The sequence below is a fragment of the Fukomys damarensis genome, unplaced genomic scaffold (assembly GCF_012274545.1).
Source record: "Fukomys damarensis isolate Sample0158 unplaced genomic scaffold, DMR_v1.0_HiC HiC_scaffold_1, whole genome shotgun sequence".
NCBI classification, from domain to species: Eukaryota; Metazoa; Chordata; class Mammalia; order Rodentia; family Bathyergidae; genus Fukomys; species Fukomys damarensis.
This window is the reverse complement of record NW_022900913.1, coordinates 38,657,348-38,680,120: the sequence shown is the minus strand read 5'-3', so window position 1 is coordinate 38,680,120 and position 22,773 is coordinate 38,657,348. Positions and strand designations below refer to the sequence as shown.

The 22,773-nt window shown below is 35.9% G+C and overlaps 1 protein-coding gene across 2 annotated transcripts in view; it reads right to left on the bottom strand.

The window, feature by feature from the left end:
* The window catches only part of Itga1 (integrin subunit alpha 1), a 131,086-nt gene that overhangs the window by 30,286 nt on the left and 78,027 nt on the right, over positions 1-22,773 (bottom strand). For both annotated transcript variants that reach the window (XM_010644015.3, XM_033760868.1), the window contains exons 8-15: positions 21,367-21,517; positions 19,781-19,946; positions 16,331-16,404; positions 15,318-15,462; positions 8,340-8,482; positions 5,368-5,511; positions 3,833-4,090; positions 2,311-2,441 (exon numbers count right to left, since the gene is read on the bottom strand). In XM_010644015.3, the coding sequence (XP_010642317.1) occupies positions 2,311-2,441; positions 3,833-4,090; positions 5,368-5,511; positions 8,340-8,482; positions 15,318-15,462; positions 16,331-16,404; positions 19,781-19,946; positions 21,367-21,517 (1,212 nt within the window). The remainder of the gene's footprint in view (positions 1-2,310; positions 2,442-3,832; positions 4,091-5,367; positions 5,512-8,339; positions 8,483-15,317; positions 15,463-16,330; positions 16,405-19,780; positions 19,947-21,366; positions 21,518-22,773) is intronic.

Here is a 22,773-nt window from a genome sequence, read left to right as displayed (position 1 = left end):
AGCATATGCGTTATTTGATTTTTGAATTCCCTCTAAAAAGAACCAATGCAGGGCCTGGGATTTAGCCCAGTGGTGCTGCTGCCTGCCTTGCAAGCCCAAGGTCCAGAGTTCAATCCCAGGTCCAAAAAAAAAAAAAAAAAAAAAAAAAAAAAAAAGCAATGCATTGGCCTTCCTCTTATTCATAGTTTTGTTTTCCACAGTTTCAGTTATATGGGTCAATCATGGTTTAAAAAATTTAAATAGAGAATTCCAGAAAGAAACAATTCATACACTGTAAATTGTGTACTACTGTGAGTAGTGTGATCCTGCATCTTCCTGGCCTCTCCTACCTGGGATAGGAAGCTTCCCTTTGTCCAGTGTATCCACTCTGTATCCTGTCTGCTCCTTACTTAGTAACCACCTCAGTTATGTTGTTGACTGTGCACCATCACACTTATAAAGTCTGTTGCTATCTGAGGTTTCAGTATTCACAGGGGATCTTGGAAAGTACTCTTACTGGTAAAGAAGGATTGTATTATTATCTTTATTTTGTATGTGAGGTAACTAAAGTAACTGAGGCTCTGACCTTTTTACCCAAGGCCAAAAGCTGTTAAGAAGGAAAAACTTGGATTTAATCTTAGTACCTTTCATCCTAAAGCCCAAGGATTTCCACTGGTCCAAAATGGTGGCAGAGTTAGATTTTAGGCAAGAAGAATATGTGGAATGTGAGGTCATTGCCTTAGAATGAAGTCAGTGTAAGTTTTGTACATCTTTACTTGGTTTCTGCTTTGGGAACTGAACTGGCTTTTTATAACTAGATGTCTTCTGAATACTGATGTCTCTCATTATCCTTTTGTACTTGAAAAATGACATTCTCTTTTTGTTTAAAACAATTTACTTGTATAAAATATGACAGAAACATAGAACTACATAAAGAAAACACAAGTAACACAATTTTTTCACTTATAATTTTATCACTCAGCAATGATCATCAGTACCCTAAGTGTTTTATCTTTGCAGAATAGCAACACATGTATATACACAAATTTAGTTGTACTATATATACACACATATAAATATGTATACACACAAATTTTTGAGCTTATAATGAACAGTTTTCAATATATTTTCCTGACTACTTTATTTTTAATGGCAGTTTACCTCAGCAGCATGTGCATACAATTTATGTATTCACTTCCCTCTCACTAGATATTTAGCTTTATTTCTTTTTCTTAAAAATATGGTTATTAACACAGTGCTATGACTGCTCTAAAGATAATACATCTTTAAACATATTTCTGGATTATATCTTTAAATTGTTTTAGGAAGTAAATTCTTTGGTAAGTATGAATATTTTAAGACTGTGAAATACTTATTGACAAATATTTTCCGAGTTTCAGCCAGTTTACGCTTTCATCAGCAATGAATGAGCACGACTAGTTTCCTGTTTAGTACATGGATTCTCCATCCATGCGGCTGCCTTCACCACTGTCTACCTCACACACACTGGCTGCTCCGACTGGATCTCTATGTGGCTATGGTTTGGTCTAGTCCAGGCAACAAGGCTTTCTGCTTTCGGACACATTTGATCATCTCTGCTGTTTACTTTCCATTTGTATCTACTCAGTACCTGCTTTAGCAGTGCAACACTTAATCTTTGTTCCATTATTCTGGTTTGCTTCATTCTGCTGCTAACAGAACTATAACCGTTTCTGAATCTGTAACTGAATCAGGTAAATGAAAGAAGAGTCAATTATCCCAAAAAGCTTGTACAGAATTCAAAATTAGGGGTTCTTTCTTGATTAGACGCTTCTAGAAAAGTTTGTCCTCTCCTACACCTTCCCTGTATTAGTCAGCTTTCTTCTTGCTGGGACCAAATACACAAAAGCCTCAACAGAAAGAAGGAAATGGCTTATTTTGGCTCACAGTTGCAGAGGGCTGAGTTCATGATTAGCTGGCTACCAAGAAGAAACATCATGGAGGCAAGGTGTGGCATAGGAAAGATACTTAGTTCATGGCAGCCAAGAAATAGAGCTGAACGGCAGCAAGAGGAGAACTCAAGAGACGAGATATAGACCCCAGGATCATGCCTCTAAAACTCATACAGAAACACCCAGAGCATGCTCTTCTAATCCCCTGTGTTGCTTCAAGCCAATGAAGTTGACAGTTAAGCCTGTCACTTTCTCAAATGAATAACTTGGATCTATTTAATGGAGCATGAAAGGAAATGGACATTTGGTATGGCATGAGCTCCAGTCATATGCTGAGACCTGGACTTATCTGTGAAATAGGAGTAATTTAAATATGTACCAGATATTATAAAATACATACCAGAAAAGGGCTGCACCACCAAGGCCCCCAATTGTCACATCAGTCAGACCATCACCATTTAAATCCATTTCTCCATGGATAGACTGACCAAAAAATTTCAGTGTCTTGCCATCCCCACCTGATGGAATATGCTGTAAAAGGGTGTTTCATGTCAGAAGGCTCTGTTCAAAATAGTTTCAAATAAACCTAAGAATTTAGATTGGTTAACAAAAAATTTAAAGTTCTTTTGGGAATCAAGAGGTATTTCATGTGCAAACAAAAGAAATGCCCAGATATTCCCAAAGCACATTGTTCTTTTTATTATACAGACAAATTCATTTATAGGTTACTGACATTATAAAAAAATTGGAAAAATACATAATGTCATCTTGTCTAATCCTTCACTATTCATATCCTTAATATTAATGTCATTATGACTTTATGTAAAATTAAACACAACTTCATAATATATGAGTAGGTTCTGAAAACTATGTTTACAGAACCAGAGACCACTCAAATATAAAAAGAAATAATGTTTTGATTTCTTTTTCATGGTAAATAAACTCAAAAGTGTTCAGTACAATTTTATTCATAAGCTGTTGTTCTATGCCTAACTACGATTACATAAAAGCAGACAATTGCATTAGAAGCTTAAACCCTCATTTTTTATACTGCATTAAATGATTCTTTAATAGTTTTCACATGTATGAAGAAATTAAATTTATAGATGAGAGCTGTTAATTGACAATAAATTTAAAACAAGAACAACAGAAATCCCCTGTAGATTAAGAATAATTTTTCAAAACTTTTCCAGGAAGGATTACTTGAGAAAATTATAAACTTTCAGAAGCCAAAATTCATTTGATTAAAATATACCAATTTAATTCATAAGTATAAATGTAATGTAATTTTATTACAGCATCTTGAGCACTGAGTATAAAAATAATACTCTCATCTTCTTTATTGTCTAAATCATATAATTACTCTCTTAATCAGAAAGGAATATGCTCTCTTTAGGATGAAACACACTACAAATGTTGAATATTGCAAAGTGTTCTTTTTTGTTTTGCCTTTTGTTTTAGTTCTTGGGAGATATATTTATTTTTTCAATTTTTATTTTTTGTTAGTATGTGTTTATAGTATATAATGATTATTCTCCTCGTGGGGAGTTGGTACATGTAGCACATTTTAATTCTTTTTCCATCCCTCCCCCTCCGCCCCCAATTTCTTGGTCCCCTTCCCTTTTGCAAAATATCTATCTTCCTATTTCCTATTACCTATCTTTTACTTTGCTCTTTATTTATATTTTGGATTTCTCATGTAAGAGAAACAATGCAATATTTAAACTTAAATAAGAATAGAAAAGAATCCAGGTAATAGTATAAAATATAAAGTTATTCCTCTATAAAGAACACGTATGAGAGGAGTAAGTCTAGTTTCCCAATAGAGTCACAAATTAAATAACCCATGAAATAAACAAGAATGACTGGCATGGAATCCACTTAGCACTGATAAGCAAGAATCTGTAGGTTTAACTTCTTACTTGTGCATACTCTTTCCTTATAGTTTTGCCACTGCCATGATAAATGTATACAGCTCCGGCGTGATCATTTTCCAGGGGAGCACCTATCACGATGTCATTAAATCCATCAAGATTGAGGTCTTTTACCGCAGCAATAGCTGTTCCAAAACGAGCCCCGCATGGCTCATTTTTGTTTTCTTTTGTGCATGAATTGTGCTTCAGAGATGAGCAGCATGTCTGCTTAATTGGTTCCAGGCTCATTTGATATTCAAACCTTGTCTGGAAGGAAGATAAACAGGATACTTATGGGATTCTATCACTACTGGAACAGAGTCGATTTTTAAAGTATAAGATAAATCAGTGCTATTAAAAAATATTGATGCATCAGTAGAAATGTTTGTAAAAAGTTTAAAAAAGTGAACCTGAGAACAAAGTAAAGAGCCCAAAGAACAGATTGTAGCAGCACCAAGAGAATCTTAGAAGGGGTTCTTTTAGCACAATTGAATATCTACTTAGCATCATGTTTTTAATCTTAAATATAGACCCTAAATTCTTTTGGTTGTTGTTTTTTATTTTTTGGCACTATGGATTGAACTGTGGACCTTATGCTTGCAAGGCAGGCAGCGGAAACACTGAGCTAAATCCCTGGTCCCAGAACCTAAATTCTAAGTCCTCAATTTATGCCATTCTTCCTTATTTACCCAATACCGTGCTTCCTTGAAAAGGATCCCTTTATTCTTCCTTATAAGACCAAGAAAGTATATTTTGTTTAAAAAGCAAACTTTCTCTAAAGTTGCCTACAGTGAGGAGAGGAAGACAGCAATCCTGCAAGGACAAAGGTAACAGAACATGTGGAGAAACCATACTTTCTTTGCAGGGGCAGGGGACACACTAAAAGGGGAAGAGAATAAGCCCCATTAAAAGTTCATAGAGAGAAATAAAATATGATAGGAAAAAAGAGACATGATTTATGTTTAAAATAATACAGGAGAAAATCTAAGAGTTTAAACAAAGCTAAATAAATAAACACTGGTCTTGCTGTAAATAGCAACATAAGTTCATAAGGAAGAATCAAGGTTTCACCTAGAAATGGTATCTATTGTCAGGAATGAAAAACAGAATTTCACTTAAGCTCAGTGAAGTATTCCAAAGATCACAGTGGTTCCTGGGAAGTGTCTGATGTCTTTGCTTTGAAATTACTTCTCCTGTACCAGTCAGCCCACTGCAACTGTTAGTATTACCCACTTCCAGGTCAGAGCTCATAAATGGTTCCAGGATGGGTGTTTTAGTGTTGAGTGGGGTCTGTCTTCTTTATCCTATATGTTCTGGTACAAGCATACTTTACATTTCCAAGTAGAAAATATCTAAGGACTAGAACTACTTTATTACAATCCTAAATGTTCCTTTTGAAACTGAGGTTTTGGTGACATGGATGAGCCCTGAACACTTCTTTGCTTTCTTTTCCAAAATGAGGCAAAAAGTAGAACTGCACTATTTAATACTGAATGGACAGAAAAACATTTTCCTGGATTTCTACCAAACTCGGCTACCATTACCTGATTCAGAGTATACACGTATACTTTTCCTTGTTCTTCTTTCTCTGTTCCCATGTACATGGGCGCTCCGACGAGAAGGATGTCAGTGTTAGCATCATTATCAATGTCAACTGTTGTTAATACACTGCCGAAGTAGGAACCAATCTAAGGCACAAGACAAAACAACCTGATGAATAGCAGATGTTCTGAAGAAAGCTAAAAATCTGCATTCTCTTGCTTCTGCCAATTGAGAAGAGGTTATAAGACTTGGTTGGCAAAGGTAAGGAAATACAGAAACTGGAGGTTGCTGAGCAATACAGTAACTTGAAATATGAACTAAGTACATTAATAGGAGCCCAAAGGTCTTAGAATACTGCAGTATATTTTACCTTTTGATCTTAGATGATTTCTACTCACTTACAGCTAAGTCTTTTCCCAGCAGCTATGAGAGATAGAAAAATATGAAAGGATTGATGGGGGCCATCCCTTGCAGTAGTATATTTTCTCTGCTGTCAGATCTGACTTAGGAAGAGATAGGGAACTTACATTTCATTGTTGAAATGCTTATATCACCTTTTCAAATATTGACCTGTGTTTAAAACTTGGTACTCTTAGTACTTGTCTTATTGACACTTCCTGTGTTAGCATCTATGACTTAGCTCCTATGTCATAGTATTGTAGATAGGTAAGTTAATTAGCCATCTTGTAGGCAGATAGACAGAGCAGGCCCTCATTCAGCCAACATGCAGGACAGTGGAGGAGCCAACTTAGAGAACAATTAAGATGCCAACATGGAGAACTGAGGCATATTCACTGGTTAGCATTATTAAAATAAAATTTAAAAAAGAGGTAGCACTTCCCGTAGAGATGGATAGCAGTGATTGATGTTCCAATGGAGGAAATTCGTTGTATATGACTTATTTTCCCATTTGATTTCCATTTAATAAATATTACCTGGGTGACTGTACTTGTAATCTTATTGGTTGGTCATGATTTTGTTCTACCTCATGCCCACCTTGTAATTTTCTATTAGGTCTTATAGTTTTGTCCCACTTAGTACCCACCACACCTCATGGCTTTGCCATATAAAACACCTTTGAAAAGTGGGTTGGGCAGGCAACCCACTTTCTGGTCCCATTTCTGTCTGTTTGAGGTTACTGGGTTGTGTGCTAATCTAATCAATGGCTTAATTCATTAATGTATTCAAAGGTGCACAGGCTATTGTAAGAGAGAGCCCAATTAAAAAAAGAGATCAGTGGAGATGTGCTTTGAAAGGTATGCCTTGTGCCTTATTCCTTGTCTGGTTCTTTCCCTTTTTCTCTGACTTCTGTGGCCATGAAGTGAGCAACTTTCTTCCACATGCCTTTCTTTCCATCATGCCTGAACAATGGGGCCAGCTGACCACGGACTGAAACCTCTGAAACTATAAGCCAAAAGTATCTTTCTTCTTTAAATCATTTACCTTAGATGTTTTGTCACAGTAACCCAAAGTGGAGGAAAAAAGCCTGGTATATAAGAATCTAGCCTCTGATGTACTCTTATTTTTCTGGTTATCTGTTGAGAATGAAATTCTAATTGTATTGCTAAACAACACTGGTGGTGGTGAAAACAAACTCTGGTGGGGACATTGCACTTTAATCATGAGGAATTTTAAGTGAACTCTAAGTACCTGATGGTGCAGATGTGTTTTGGGCTTCTCAGCAGTGAGTCTTGTAATGGGCAAGTCCATCACAGAGATAAGTAAGCTACATTTATGCTGTTGTCATAAAGGACACTGTCTCCTGTGAGACATGAGGCAATAGAAGGAGCTCCTAGGGAGCTCCTAGGCCTGCTTGCTGTGAGTTTCCTGGAACCAGGACTGTATGCTGGGCTGAACTGCAGCCAGGAGTTCTACAGATGAGCAAAGTTGTATCAGTCCTTCTTGTGCAGTCTCCTGAGTTGAAATATTTATGAAAAATCCATGAAGGGGGGGCAGGGGTATGGGGTAAAAATAAGAAACAAGACATATCATGTAAAGGTACAAGATCCCAATGATACATGTAACTATATTGTTTGCTTTAAATGTACCAATAAGCTTAATGGGGAAAAAATAGAAATATTTATGAAAAATCCATGAAGGGGGGGCAGGGGTATGGGGTAAAAATAAGAAACAAGACATATCATGTAAAGGTACAAGATCCCAATGATACATGTAACTATATTGTTTGCTTTAAATGTACCAATAAGCTTAATGGGGAAAAAATAGAAATATTTATGAAAATCTAAAAAGAAATCCCCTTTAAGTCTGCACAATAAACTTGATAAAGTCTCATTTTACAACAATTGGTAAATATAGAAAACTATGAAAAGGGTCAAAAATTACCAAAATTATCACAATCTACAAATAACCTAAAATAGAATAGTAAGATGTTTCAGCCTAAAAAATATTGTAAATATTGATGTGCACCTACTGTGTTTATTTTCTCTTATATCACTTTTAATATTTATTACCTAAGAAGAATTTCCAGTTGCCTCTGGGATGTAATCCAAATTTTTTTGTCATTCAAAATGTCACACAATTGGGGCTATGTTATCTCTTTAACAGTCTTTCAGTTACCTTTCTACTTATCTATATTCTATCTTCCCTTTGAGACTCAGCCCAAGTTTCATCTCTTAAGACTTTCTATACTAATTTCAGTTTAGAGCAATCATTCTATTTTCTGAATATACTGTCTGTGCTTTTCATATATTTATGCTTCTTAATATTTTAGAATTTTTTCCTGTATATATTTTGTATACCTGTATCTACACCTATTATCTATACATTTTTGCTCTATCCCCATGCAACTGAAATATTCATGTCAAAGATGCAGACCCTTTACTTCCTTTTAAAGAATTTAGCAGGGGGTCCTTTTTACAGTATAAATTTTATGTTTTTTTTACTTTTTAAAAGTTTAGGATAATAGTTACATAGAGTATAACAGATTAATTTAAAACAATCTTTTCATGTTTACCTGTTCTCCTCTGAGTGTCTGGAGAATTTTGATGTCTCCATCTTCCATCCTATAGATGATGACCTGGCCTGTGTGATTGTATCGAGGCTGTCCCGCAACATAGAGCACATCTCCAGAAGTAGTGGCAGAGTTTACTGAGTAACCTAAAGAAAGAGAGACTCCAGATAAACCTTTGTCCTCTTAAAGTCTGCATATAATATATCATGAAGCACTTTAAATGGCCGGGAGAACCATTTCTCTCTATTTTACGTAGGCTTCTCTTTTTAAAAAATAATTCGTAAATGCATGTAAGAATTTGTTTAGTTTAGAATCTTCTAATATGTCCTACCACAGCTACTTTATTCTGAAAATTTATTCCCTAAAATCTTTGGTTTTTTCATTGTTTAAAGCCACAAGTAATGTAACAAGAAAAAGATATCCCACAAAAAATGACAGCCCTCATTTCACCATTTTGAAGTTAATCAATTATGTTTCCTGTGCATGCAAGTGCCTGTGCTATAAACATTAATACACATATAGTTGGGGTTATAGAAAACATCAATGTTTTCTGAATTGCTACCTAGATTTTTAGTTGTAATTTTAAATGATTGAAGATTATTTCTGTGAACTAGGGCATAAATGTGAATTTATTACCCTGTCCTTCCTTTATGGAATACTAAAATCTAGATGGTTTTAAATTTTTTAGTATTATACTTAAGCTTGCAAAGACATTTTTGCATGTTTAACATATTTTCTTCTTTTGGATTTTTTGAACAAAAATTTTCAAAAAATAGATTACTGGATCAAATTGTTAATGATCAAATCTGGCAAGTTGCTCTATGCACAAGTGTGTGAGACTAGTTTCATTACATCTTGCTAGGCATTGTGAATCATTGCTGTTATTTAAATGTGAGGATGTTTAATGAGTGTTAAACTTCATCTAACAGTGCGTTGTGTGAATTTAATGTGTTTGATTGGTGCTTCCATTTAACTGTTTTTCACATCTGATTATTTCTCATTATTTTCATGTTCTTTATAATTTTGAATATTCTTTTTTATGGTTTTAGTTTAATCTGCATGTATTTTATGTTGAGCTATTTCCTGAGCCACAAGACATATTTTTCTTCTGTGTGATCTTTTCTTCTGGTGTAGAAACAGCTCTGTTCCAGTCTGAATCATGTCAGTGAGATGGGGGAGCTCATGATCGGCTGTCTGACCGTGTTCTCCAAGTACAGCTGGCACCTTGGGTGCTTTGTTCACCTGGATTTTCTCAGTGACCACAGAATATATATATAAATGCTCAAGTTCATTATTACCCTCTGTATTTTTAAGCCTGTACAGCAACTCTTCGGCACTCTCAGGCATTTACCCTCTGTCCAAGGCGCACACTCCTGCCAACTTCACCATTGTAAAAATGGGAAGACACACATTGCCTCTAAAGTCACCTTTTAAATACTTGGTGGATTTTCAGATAGCCATACTATTGATGGCCTGCAAAGTTTCACGATGTCCTCTGAGTTAAGTGACGATTTGCACATCTTGATTTGCATGGCTTTGTAAGGATTTTCTGGGTGAAATGAATAGTGTACCATTTTAAAAGATGGCCCAGGACCATGATGGGGGCTTGAGTTGTGTCTGTAATATTATTATTTTTTCAATGAAAAATTCAATTTACTCTTTGTTTCTTTGGAGAACAAAGCTACATTCATGGGTAAAATTTACAACATGTAAATTTCAACTCTCCAGGAAGAAATGTTCTAATGATCAGGGCTGTTCATAGAGGGAGCAAAAGATGCTCTATTCTTCAAAATGTCACCACATAGACTTTTTAACTCAGAGAGACCCCACATTGCCCATGTATTTGGGAAGTATTTTACTATTAGGCAATATTTTAATTTTCTTCCAAATTTTTAAAAGAACACAGGATTTTGTACAAAAACGTGCTCATTCTGACAAGTCCTAAGGGAAACAATTTTCAGACACATTATGCTTTATAAAAATCTTTCCTACATTCCCATTTTCATTATCATTTAGAGTTTTTATACTTTTAGACATTATAAAATATGAAATATTCTTTTCAAACACATGTTATGTTTTTGTATTACTAACCACAATATTGCTTAAGAAATAAAATTTTGAGTTTATGCATATATAAAAAGGAATAGAAGGATGTGCCAAGCAAAAGGCCCTGTTATTTTCATACCACTCTACTAAGAAATATAAAGGATAGAGTGGAATTAATGGGGAAAGGTTAATACATATTGATTTTTATTACTTTCTGTAATTTTCAGAGATGTGAATCAAACAAGTGAATGACCCTTTTAAATTATATTTGAGATTTGGACAGTTTTTCATATGTCTGATTATGTCTCATTTTAATTGACTTTCATTCACCTGTGTGATTATTTATTTGACTTTCATAATTTGAATGTGATAACTACAAATATTAGCTGATATATCACAGAGAGAATAAATGTCAAATATCAGTAGTTTCTTATGCAGCTCAGGAAGTTAAAGATAATAAAGAGGGAGAGAAAAAGTGGGCCAGGTAAAGGCTAATTTTAATGAAAGGCAAATAATAAACAACATTGAAGCTTAATATTGCTGCCTGAAAAGGAAAACAACACAATGGAAGATAAAAAAGTGGATGCTATGGGCCAGGGATTTAGCTCAGTGGTTCCATTGCCTGCCTCGCAAGTGCAAGGTCCCAAGTACTCGGCCCCCAAAGTGAATGTTATAGTTCAGTGCATGGATTTATGAAGAGTAAGTTCTGTCAGCTCTCATAATTCCCTTCTTGGAAGAAGGGTGAGGTGGTGAAGTAATGGGAAGTAGTTATGAGCTGTGTTGAATCCATGCTTTGCCTCACTTCCTTTCTTTTCCTTCAGAATCCGTCTGTCACAGTTAGAAATGAACAAGCTGTGGAGGAGGCAGGGGACACAGTCTCAAGTGTGTGCTCAAGGCCGAATCCACTTGCTAAGTGCACACTGAGACAGTTTACTGGGCCAAGGGAGATGAGTGCATGACTCATATGTAACAGCTTCTGTTTCTACTTCTTTCCGATTATTATGGATTGGTACCTGACTCTTCTTAAAGCATCTACCTTTTCAATTTGCTTCTTTCATAAGATTTTCTGTGATCTCACAAATTGAAATTCACACAGACTTCAGAGTGACACATTCAATAATAGCTCCTTAATTTGGTATTTTCATAAAGAAACTTTTTGATAGCCTCATTTCAGATTTACAATAATATTTGGAAACAAAACAAAACAAGCCTCTACTCCCTGTCCCTTGCCTTTTCTGGGTACTTTTCTATTTTGAAAGGAACCTTACATACATTAGACTTTATGTTGGCAAAATGTCTTGTATGCTAACTTCTGAATAAGCCAATGGTATGATTTCTGAAACAAAACAAATTCATCTCAGCACACTGAAGCGAACATATACAAAAATTTCCTTTTGGGGGCACAAAGTACTCATAATATATACACATTTTTTGAAACAGTACTTTTTTCCATTTTTATTTAGGTGTAATTGACAACATAAGTCATATATCGTAAATACTGTGGTCAGGAATGAAGGCTGTTTTAATGTTTTCTCACTGAACTAATAGGTTAACATCATAAATTCTCTAAGTCTGCTTTAACCAGCCATAACTAGGGGAACAACAGATTTAGGAGTCTAAGACTTATTTGTTTTAAAGGAATTTAATGTCTTTAATTTTATAAACACTCAATACTTAGTTTAAATAGTATTAATGTCACCTACTTTTAGTACATAGATCTGTTTTTTTTTTTTTTTGGTAACGGGGATCGAACTAGGGTCCTTATGCTTGCAGGGCAAGCGGTGAAACCACTGAGCTAAATCCCCAGCCCTGTATTAGTTTTCTGTTGCTGCCATAATAAGTTACCACAAACTCGATGGCTTACGGTAACATAAGTGCATTATCTTACAATTCTATAAATTGGAAGTTTAATATAATCTCTGGGCTAAAATCACAGCAAACAGAGCTCTGTTTTTTCTGGAGACTATAGGGAAGAATGCACTTCCTTCCCCTTTGTAGCATAAGATTGACCCATGGCTTGGGGTCCCTCCCTCTATATTCAAAGCCAACAACACCACATCTGACCATTGTTATCTAGCTCTTTCTTCCTCTGACTACATCCAGGAGAAGTTCTCTGATTTTAAGGACATTTGATTACACTGGATCACATCTCAGATTCCAGGATAAATTTCCCATCTAAAAATCCTGAACTTAGTTACATTTACCAAGTCTCTTTTTCCACATAAGGTGACATATTCAGGCAGCCAAGAATTAGGACATGGACATCTTTGGGGTCATCATTTTACTTAGCATGATACTAAAGTAAGAGGGATGCTCATTAGGTAATACTACGTAACAACAAAATCAAAAACTGCATCTTCAGTGCTATCTTCTGGGCACAGTACTAAGCAAGCATTTTGTAGTCATTATTTAATTTAATCTTTATAACAAGCCAAATTATATATGTAGTATAATTTTAGCCATTTTAGAAATAATTAATTTGAGGCTTTGCAGGGCAATGTGTATGAAATCACAGGAATGGAGTCTGAAAACAAACACAAGTCTCTATGACTTAGAGATATCCTTAACTGTACAATCAGCACCCTAATTGCTTTAAGTTCTTAGTTTTATAGCATTAGCAGCTTTAGCATTTTTATTCTGATGTTCCACTGAGTAAATTTACCATTTACTTGATTATCTTATAATTTTATACACGAGATAATTCCACTTCCTCCAATATCATAAATAATTATTCAATTGTCATTCTTAAATACTGGATTTACTTCTTAGGTTAGATCCTCCAACGTGAAATTTCTGGGTCAACGTGGTATTAATACTGGATTTGTTTCTTAGGTTGGACATGCAAAAGTGAAATTTACTGACTATTGTGATCTCTTTCAGGACTCAGTAAATATATTGTCAAATGCCTTTCTTTTTTGTCTTTTTTTTTTTTTTTTGGTACCAGGGATCGAACTCAGATCCTTGTGCTTGCAAGGCAGGTGGCAGAACCACTGAGCTAAATCCCTGGCCCTAATGCCTTTCTTAAGGAGCTACACCACTTTATAGGCCATCCATTATATGTATACATAAGTTTTCTATAGTTGTTTATTTAGAAAAGAGGCCTTGGGTTAATTGATTAAAAATACTTCACATAAAACTGTCCCATAGAATCTTAGGATATGAAGAACTTCTGGAAGATATATAACCCAACCTTCTGCCCTTTGTGCCATTGTTTTGTGACACAGCAATAAAATACTAATAATGATTGCTTATTTCTTCATTCTTTCTCATCAAAAAAAGATACCTTATTCATCTTGCTATTTTCAACTTATAATTCAATGTTTGGCACATTACCTATACTTAACATTTATGTGGCATTTTCTTAAGCCAGAATCTGGTATTTTGTATGGTGAAATGATACTAGAATAATTATGAAACAATAGATTGTAGATTGTTGGTTCAAATATGCCATAGGTGACTGTGATATAACTGTTCCATCCTACAGTTTTTTAATTTGGAAATGTTTGAGTATATACTAAGATCTCTCTTAATGATAAAGTTTGATCAGAATTTTAAGCCCAACCTTTAAATTTTACTCCACAATCTTCCCAATAGTTCAAAGACATGCAATGTATACTTTGTTTTCTATTTCCAATTTCTTCATGTTTTAAGAGAAAGATAGGCTTATAGCAGAGAAATGTTTCCAGATCTGCATTCCCTAAATAATCTTTTACTGGCACATCTTAATTTATCATTTTATCTTTGGGATACATGATACTTAAAACAATGCAATATTCTAGCTGTTGTCTGATCAGGGCAGAATATGATAAGAATTTCAGGGCTGGGGATTTGGCTCAATGGTTCTGCTGCCTGCATTGCAAGCACAAGGGGCTGAGTTCTGATCCCTGGTACCACAAAAAATAAAAATAAAAATAAAAAAAGAATTTCATTAACTCAGTTCCATATGTCTCAAGAAGTTTTAGCAGTCATATTGTCTCTGCTGCTTATCATTGCAATATATTATTAGTCATCTAAATCCTAAGGTTTTTTATTCTTGTCTCACTGCCTCTACAATTTTCAATATTCTTGAATAAGAACACAGAGGAAAGGGCCAATAAAGACCTGCCAGTTTCTTCATAAAATAGAAAAAAAAATGGCTTATAGAGAGAACAACTTTTATCCCCCAGATCACAAAGATCCCACAGAGAAAATGGTAACTTGCTAAAAATGTGATCACTTTAAGGCCAAAGTACTTGTTTTCTTTACCAATGCATTTCCAGAACCAAGAACAATGCTTGGAGCAAAAAAGTAGCTCAAAAAAATACTTGCTGACTGAGAGTTAGGAAACCATATGCTGAGGGGGCTTTCCATTCAGGTTCTCCCAACTGTTCATGGAGATCTTTTTCCAGTGACAAAGAAGTGTCCCGCGGGAATCTTCCAGACTGGAACAGATCCTGAAGGGGGAATCAGACATATGCCTTCTCCTTCCTGGCAAGTCTTTGACTGATTGTAAATAGCACTATTTTAAAAGAGGCCTGAAATTCTTTTTTTCTTTCAAAATCAGGAGCCGTAGAAAGAAACTAATGATAAAAGTTATTTAAGAGAATATGAGACTCTAGTCTTTAGGATATTAGCAAAGCCAAGGTTTCTTTTTTCTACCTTTATTTCCTTTCCACCAGGTCATCTCTTCTTGAATTTAAAGACAGTATCAGATAGAGGGAGACCTCATGTTTTCTACTATTCCTTGCATTAAATACCACTATTAAGAAACACTGACCTCCAGGTTCTGTGACTTTGACTCACTAAGGCTATTTGGAGGTCTGAAACCTTTCACAGGTCCCTAAACTGCTTAACTCTTCAAAGTGATCTTAGTACATGGTTTAAACCTATAGAAATATAAGCAAGTAATAGAAAATAAATACATAAATAAACTTCTATAATTAATAAAGACCTTACCTAAATAAGAAGCAAGAGGTTCATTCATTTTGGTAGACTCAATTTGAAAGGTTGTGTTTGGAGGGGTTATGATTTGATGAGACTTCTGCATAACAACTGTTCCATTCCAGTCATAGGCTCCTACTGCCCCAAGCATGACCCAGTCCTTATATGCAAATAAAGAAAACAATGATATTCAATAAAAATGATGAGGAAACAATTAGACAGTATTAAATGATAGGTACTGTTCAAAGGGCTTTACATATATTAACCGATATAATCCTCACAATAACCCTATAGGTTAGATGCCATTATTACTCTCCCCACTTTACAGAAGAAACCAAGGCACAGCACGAAATGTGCCCAAGTTTAGAAGTATGATGGCATACTAAAATGTCAATATTCCTTTAGAAACACCATCATGCCTTTTCCTCCACCCACTACAAATAACGCATTTTCTGATATTGTCTTCCTGCTTTATTCTTTGTTTTTATTCATTAAGTCTATTGGTACATTTTAGGTATACAATATGATGGCATTCATCATTGGGACTTTGTACATGATATATCTTTGTTCTTATTTTTTTCCCCATTCCCCTGCCCTCCCTTCAACACCTCCACTGCTCCCTATTTACAAAGACCTTGTTTCCTTTTCTCATATTTATTCCTTTCCTTTCCCTTCTTTCCTTCTCTCCTCCCTTTTCCCCTTGCTTATTCTTAAAAAAATCATAAGACTTAGAATCCTAAGGTATTCTAGCAAGACCCTTGATACCCTGACATTGAGAAAATGATATATTTCATAGCTTTAGCAAATAAATGAAGTATTCTATAAATCAGAGATCGAATTGTCTGATGCACAAGTATTAGTAAAATATGGGAGTCCTTTTCTCCTTTTTGAATTAAAAAACATTTGTTATGACCTTCATAACTGCTAATGCCATGAACTGCTACACACTGTAATGCGGATAGCTGGGTGTTGTTTTGGGAGGAGGAAATCCTACCAAAATGTATTTCATTTCCTACTAATCAACATACCTGTGAATAATGCGCACTGAAGCCAGTCTGAGACATTTCCATTTCAAATGAAGCTGCTGACTGGTCAGTTGTAGCTGCAACATAGGAAAATATCACCATAAGTAACTAACAATGATTTCAAGTGCACTGCTGCCTTGCAGGACACAGAGACCTGGTAGAGTCTGGAGTCTTACCAACCAGAAGTCTTAACATCTCAGGATATTTTCAGTCATGCATTTCTTAACCCAAAATTCCCAAGCAGGGCTGAGCAGAAGACAGAGAAGGTTAGCGAAAGGTCTTCTGTCTCTGAATCTTCTCATTAGCTTCCCCAGCCTTGTTGGAGGAGAGGAGAATCTCCATCCTTCCACTCCACCATGCTGTGGCTCCTATAATGCTTTGGGTCCATGTGTTAAACATGAATTATCATAGTATGAAACCTCTGCTTCCTCTTGTGACTTGAGAACCTTGCCTATGCCAAATTTACTTGATATCTTATGGGGCTGAAAAAAAATTAATTTACTTATTTAAGTAGATTTAAATAGCTCCATCATTTCCATCCATATTTTAGGCTACAGATCCTCTGAAAATTCCATTGTTTGATAGAGGGTTAAGGAATTCTGTTTGCATTTTGCTCTAACTGCTGGCTGTGGGTATCACTAACAGAGGGCGGGAACTTTTTGATAGGGCTTCAGGCCACATGCCATCTGAACACATATTTTTCAAAGATTCTCTGACCATTTGGGAGTTGTTTACTGAAATACAGAGACAATCCAGAGCATTCTATGGAAGTACACTACTCTCAAATTTTTCCCTAAATGTTCATGAGCTTAAGCCACAACTTCCTGAGGGAAATGAGGGAATGTTGAGTTACTTGCTTCCAGGAGGGAGTTACTGATTTATTCGGCCTTGAAGATAAGTTAAAAATATCACATAATTTTTGAAAAGTCAGCTTGCCTTAACAAGAGGGGCAGAAAAAAAATATATGAAATTAAACATGTTTACTATTTACTGGCATAAAAATGTAGACAAATACATCAGTGATTGGCTTTTTACTGACTAGATTAAGTAGGGTAATCAATCAAGAATTCAAATGCACCATAGTGATGTAACGTGAATTGTCCTCTAAAAGATTGGAACATAATTTTATTTAAAATTGTGTTTTACGTACACATTTCTTTAAGGTACTTCCTTATCTTTGCAAGACCAACAGGCAAGAATGCAGGAGCAGAAATCCGCTGCTGTCTTGTTTCCAGGTGGGAACAGACAGAAGGAAGCTATGTGACATTGGCCTGCTCCACTGACATCCACGATAAGAGCCTGCTGCTTATCTCTGTTTCTGAGTTTAAGTCCTTCCTCGCACTGTCCAAGGGGCTGAGCCAACCACTCTAACCCCTGAGCAGCCTCTGACTGGGGACTTCAGTATTTCTTACAGGACTTAACAGGAAAGGCAGATCTTGGACTATTCCCTGGTTTTATTTGACCAGGCCTTGGTTTGTTTGCCTCACTAGGTGGCACTGTCCTTGGCAAGCCAACTTTCAGCTATTTACCATCTAAAGCTAAGTGTTGACAGGAAATGCAGATTTCCCAAGTTACAAGGAAAAGGTCTATATGAAAAAGCTCATTCAGAAAGAAAAAGAATCATCTAGCTTTGATAGCACAGCAAAAGACATGGAAGATATTTTTAATTGGTGGAGGGCCTTAAAAAATAATTTTGTTTTTAAATATAAAGACTTTTTAAAGTGCTTGGGCACATCAATATGGAATTTTTAACCTCTGGTGTTTTTAGGTTAGACAGAATCTGAAAATCTTATTTCCATCAAACTGACTCCTGCCCCAACATGATGCAAGCTCATTTCTGCCAGTCCTGGGTCATATTATTTGCTAAGAAATGGTACTCATCATGTTTAACCATCTCAAGTAACAGAATAATTTTTCTTTTAAATTATCTTTACAGATTATTTCTTGGCCTGTGTTATTAAAAGTACAAAATATCTTGGAAAAAGTTTTTTTAAAAGGCCAAGCAAGCTCATGGCCTGGCCTATTGGCAAATGACAGCAGAATGGCTGCTGCAAGACCAAAATCGAGTTAAAATGACTTGAACACAGAAAAAGAGCTGAGCTCTTTATAAGCAGCTGCAACTTCAGTTTGCTACAGAATTTTAGTTTTCTGTTTCTAAAGGCACAGAAGAAAAGGACCCAGGGCAAAGGGGGGCACAGAAATTCAGTCTTGCTGGGCTGTCAATCCCCGGAATCTATAAACCAAATTTTCTAAGTACTTATTGTGACTTACATTTAAAATAAGCAGAATGAGCACAGCCAATATTTTTTCATTGAAAGAGAAGGAATAAAAAAAAGAGATGAGAAACTATTACAAAACATTGCATACAGGAGTTAGTTTTATTCTTATAGTTATAGTTGTGTGATCATTGGGTTGCAGACCAAAATACTTCCATGATCTTTGAATGCCATTATTTTAAATCATTCTTTCTATACATTTTAATATTCTGTTAGTAACTTTTTCTGCATTTTGTTAGACCCCTGATGCTCAACCAAAATGGTCCACCTTTTTTTTTTTCCAGTTCTGTCTCATTCTCATTTTATCTTTATTTGCTATTTTCAGGGTGTGTCAAACAGACTGAGTGAGGCCTTTTACATTTCTATTCCTAGCATGCCCTCTCTAAAAGATTCACTGGATGTGGATGCAGCGTAAGGGCAAAAGCATTCTCCATGGGTTCTCCCCCTAGTGGAAACATCCACACGCTCCCTGAGACTCCAGATCTTCAGAGACTATGAAGAAAGAGGCTTCAGAGAAAATGCCAGTTTTCCTGTCATGAGAATTCTGAGGCCTTTTTGTCAGGAGATATCTAGATCCAGAGTAATTTGTTAATTTGACATCCCCTACCTAAGGCAGAGGAGAGAACAGCATGACTCAATATCTTCAATAACCAGTTACCCGGGAGGAGAAAAAAAATCCTACAAAGATACAAGATTTAGACATTGAGAAGGGAAGTTTCAGTGGCACAGGACTTGAGGCAGAGCTCCAGGAAGACCTTTAAATTGTGCAAAGAGTAAAACACAGAGAAAATGGATGAACAAAGAAGTTATTCCTTCAGACCACTCTCATAGTAGCTCTAAATGGGGAAAAAAATGGAAAGACAAATTTTGATACTGTGGCTCCATAGTCCAGAAAGGGAATAAAGTACATGGGAACTTTTGTTCTTGCACGTCTGCACTGACTGCTGGCTTATATTCACGGGCTCTCTCATTAGCACGGCCATGCCCTTACAAAGAGACCATTCTACATGAAATGGTCAGCTCAGTGACACATTTCTATAAAAGGAAACTGTGCCACGCTGACTATACTATACAGTCAAAATGGATTAGTGATATGCTAGAAATAAATACCAAAGACCCATTACAATGAGTTTGAATTGCAGATAGGACATCCAGGGTTAGAAGAAATAGTCCATACCTTCCAGGGCAAATATTCTTTCTCCCAGAGATTTAACAATAGTGACCAGGGCCAATTCATCAGAGACATTGAAGAAATGGTTTTCAGTGGGTTTACTTGCAATTGATTTTATTTCCTCGACAAATTTTTCTGTGCTTAAGTTTCCTCTGTTATAGCTGCCAAGAATCTAAGACACAGCAAAAACAGCAAGAACATAATTTAACTTCTATGTGTTAAATAAGGATGTCAAATGTATTGGCAGTAAACCAGAGTGTGGAGAGTACCTTAGCATAATTTAGTTTTTATGAATTGCCATATTTGTGCAAGAGTGATTTACAGAACATTAATATTAATATTCAATAAACACAGTCACTGGTATAGGAAAATATTGTACATTTTTCCTTCTGCAGTTCTGTGTCCCTGTTTATTAATGGCTGTATCTTTGAAATCTGACAGTTCAAAAGTAACGTTATAGTTTCTAAATGTCTTTGATGTTATTCCAGCTAGTGACATCACCAGATGGTTGGTAGAAGCATTCAGCAAGTTGTTTGATCATGAACAAGTAGCTCTTTCTGAAAATCTTACCAAGACACTGTCTAGCATACATGCATACACATGTATTTTATATATATACATATATATACATATATAAAATATATATACATATATACGAATATGCATATATATTCATATATATGAATATGCATTCAGACTTATATAGGACTAAGTAATAAACTTAATTGGTAATTTAAAAAATAAGTAATTAAGGCATTTCTTTTTGAAACTAAATTATGAAGACAGAAGCACTGTTTTTTTATAGAGAAATTGTTTGCAGTATTAGCATACGGCATTTGTTTATCAATAATCTTTTTTTGGCAGCTGTTTCCAACCAACACATCTCCCTGTTGTACAGGGTCAAATGGTGGTGGTGGTGTGCATCAGGGGAGATGGAACAGAAGGAACAGCCCAAGGCATTAATAACAAATTTCTGTTTTATTGGGTTGACTGTAGAATGGAGGGACCTTGGGACATCATAAATCCAAGAGCAGACTGTAAGTATGAGTATATCACTGTGGATTTTTCACAGATTATACAAGTTATGTTTTGATTTCAGACTCTCAAATTTCAGGAAAAACTATTAGTTAGCAAGTAATGGATTTATCACCAATGGATTTATATCTTCAGTGGCCCACTTTTTTTTGTTTTGTTTTCTTCCCTCCCTCCCTTGCCCTTTTATTTCTTCCTCTTCTCCATCTTCCCTGTATTCCCCACTCTTCCAGCCTTTTCATCTTTCCTTTTTCCTTCTCTACATCTAATTTTTAATTTCCATTCTCTTCCCATTTTATCTTTCTTTCCTTTATCCCTTTTTTTACTGCTCCTTTTATTTTTAAAAATATATTTTCTTCCTTCCTTTCCTTCATGGTTGTGCTGAATGCTTGACCTGGGACGATGCTGGGTGCTGATGTCACAGAAGGGAGTAAAACCCAACCCTAACCCCTATAGTTCACTTTCAAATGGAGAAGTTTATTTCTTAAAATTCCTGTGATATGTGCACAGCCCCCATTTTCACACAGCAGCTTGAAAACCATCCCTAGAAATGTACTTACGGCTATGGCAAATCGCTGAATGTTTTCATCTTCACAGTCCTGGATGACCTTATTCAGTTTATAGTTGTCATGTGACTCTCCATCAGTCACAACAACCATGACTTTTTTTACTCCCCTCCGGGCACCCCGGTCTTCAGTGAATGCCTCCTTCCTAAAGTGAGCACAGACAGAAGGGTGCTGGTAAAATGTCACTTCAATGTTGGGCAAAGTGAAAAACTATATTAACATTAGCAACTCTAGATGGCCTGGTGCTTCCCTCTAAGATCAACAGGGATACCCATTATTTAAGTCGGGATGGTCCTCACTGGTAATTGTTTCAGTTGTATTCCAGGTGATGGGGAAGTCGCCATTTTGGTAATCACCAGATATGCCATACACAAATTACAGCAATATTTTTTTCTTTGGAAACATAAAAGCAAGGCTGTGACTATGACATGCATCAGGTTCAGAAGTCAGGTCTGTAAATAGTCTCCTAGGTGCTTCTTTCTCTAGAAACACTCCTCCCCCTGGACAGGCCTGGTTTCTTCTGCTTCTGGCTTACGTGCTTGCTTGAAATCTCACTTTCCCTGTACCTCTTCTGACATTCATAGGATAGTCTGGAAATGCTCTGTTCTGAGGAGGTGAGGTGAGAAGTTGAATATTTGTGGAGCTGTGAATGCTTGAGAGTGTTTTGGGTATGAGGAGAAATAAGAAATAGGTATGAAAGACTACAGAGAGCAGTGGTCTGGGTCTATAGAGTAGACCACAGGGATATAGGTCTGAAATAGTGTCTTAGTCACTTTTTTGTCTCTAAGACACAACACCAAACTCCCACGACTTAAAAGAAGAGTGTTTTATTTTGACTTAGGGTTTCAGTCCATGGCTCCAAGACAGAAACAGGATGGGAAAGGGGCTTGGAGGGGGAAAAGGTGCTCACTGGCCAGGAAGCAGAGAAAGAGTGGAGGAGCCAGGGACAAAAATATAGCCTTTCGGTTCACACGCTCAGGGACCACCTCCAACCAACTCCCGCCTAATAACAGCAAGTCAGCTATAGCATCTCCATGATCCCATTACCTTCCACACACACGAGAATTTGGGGTGGGGCACTTTAGACCTAAATCATAACAACTAGGTTTTAGGACACAGACTTTTGTGAAAGTGAAGTGGGAAAGAGGTATGGAAAGAAAGAAAAATGCTATAGCCTAAGTGCAAAGAAGAAAATTTTAATTTAATTCAATAAGTATTTATGGAAGGAGAGAGTTGATAGGGGCATGGATAATTTTTATTTATTTATATATCTTATACACACATACATACCATTACTTCCTTTACTCAACTTAATTTTTACTCTAGAGTCTTGGAAATAAAGATTACAAGTTAATTAGTACTAAGACAATGAAATAATTTCATATACATACATATATATAT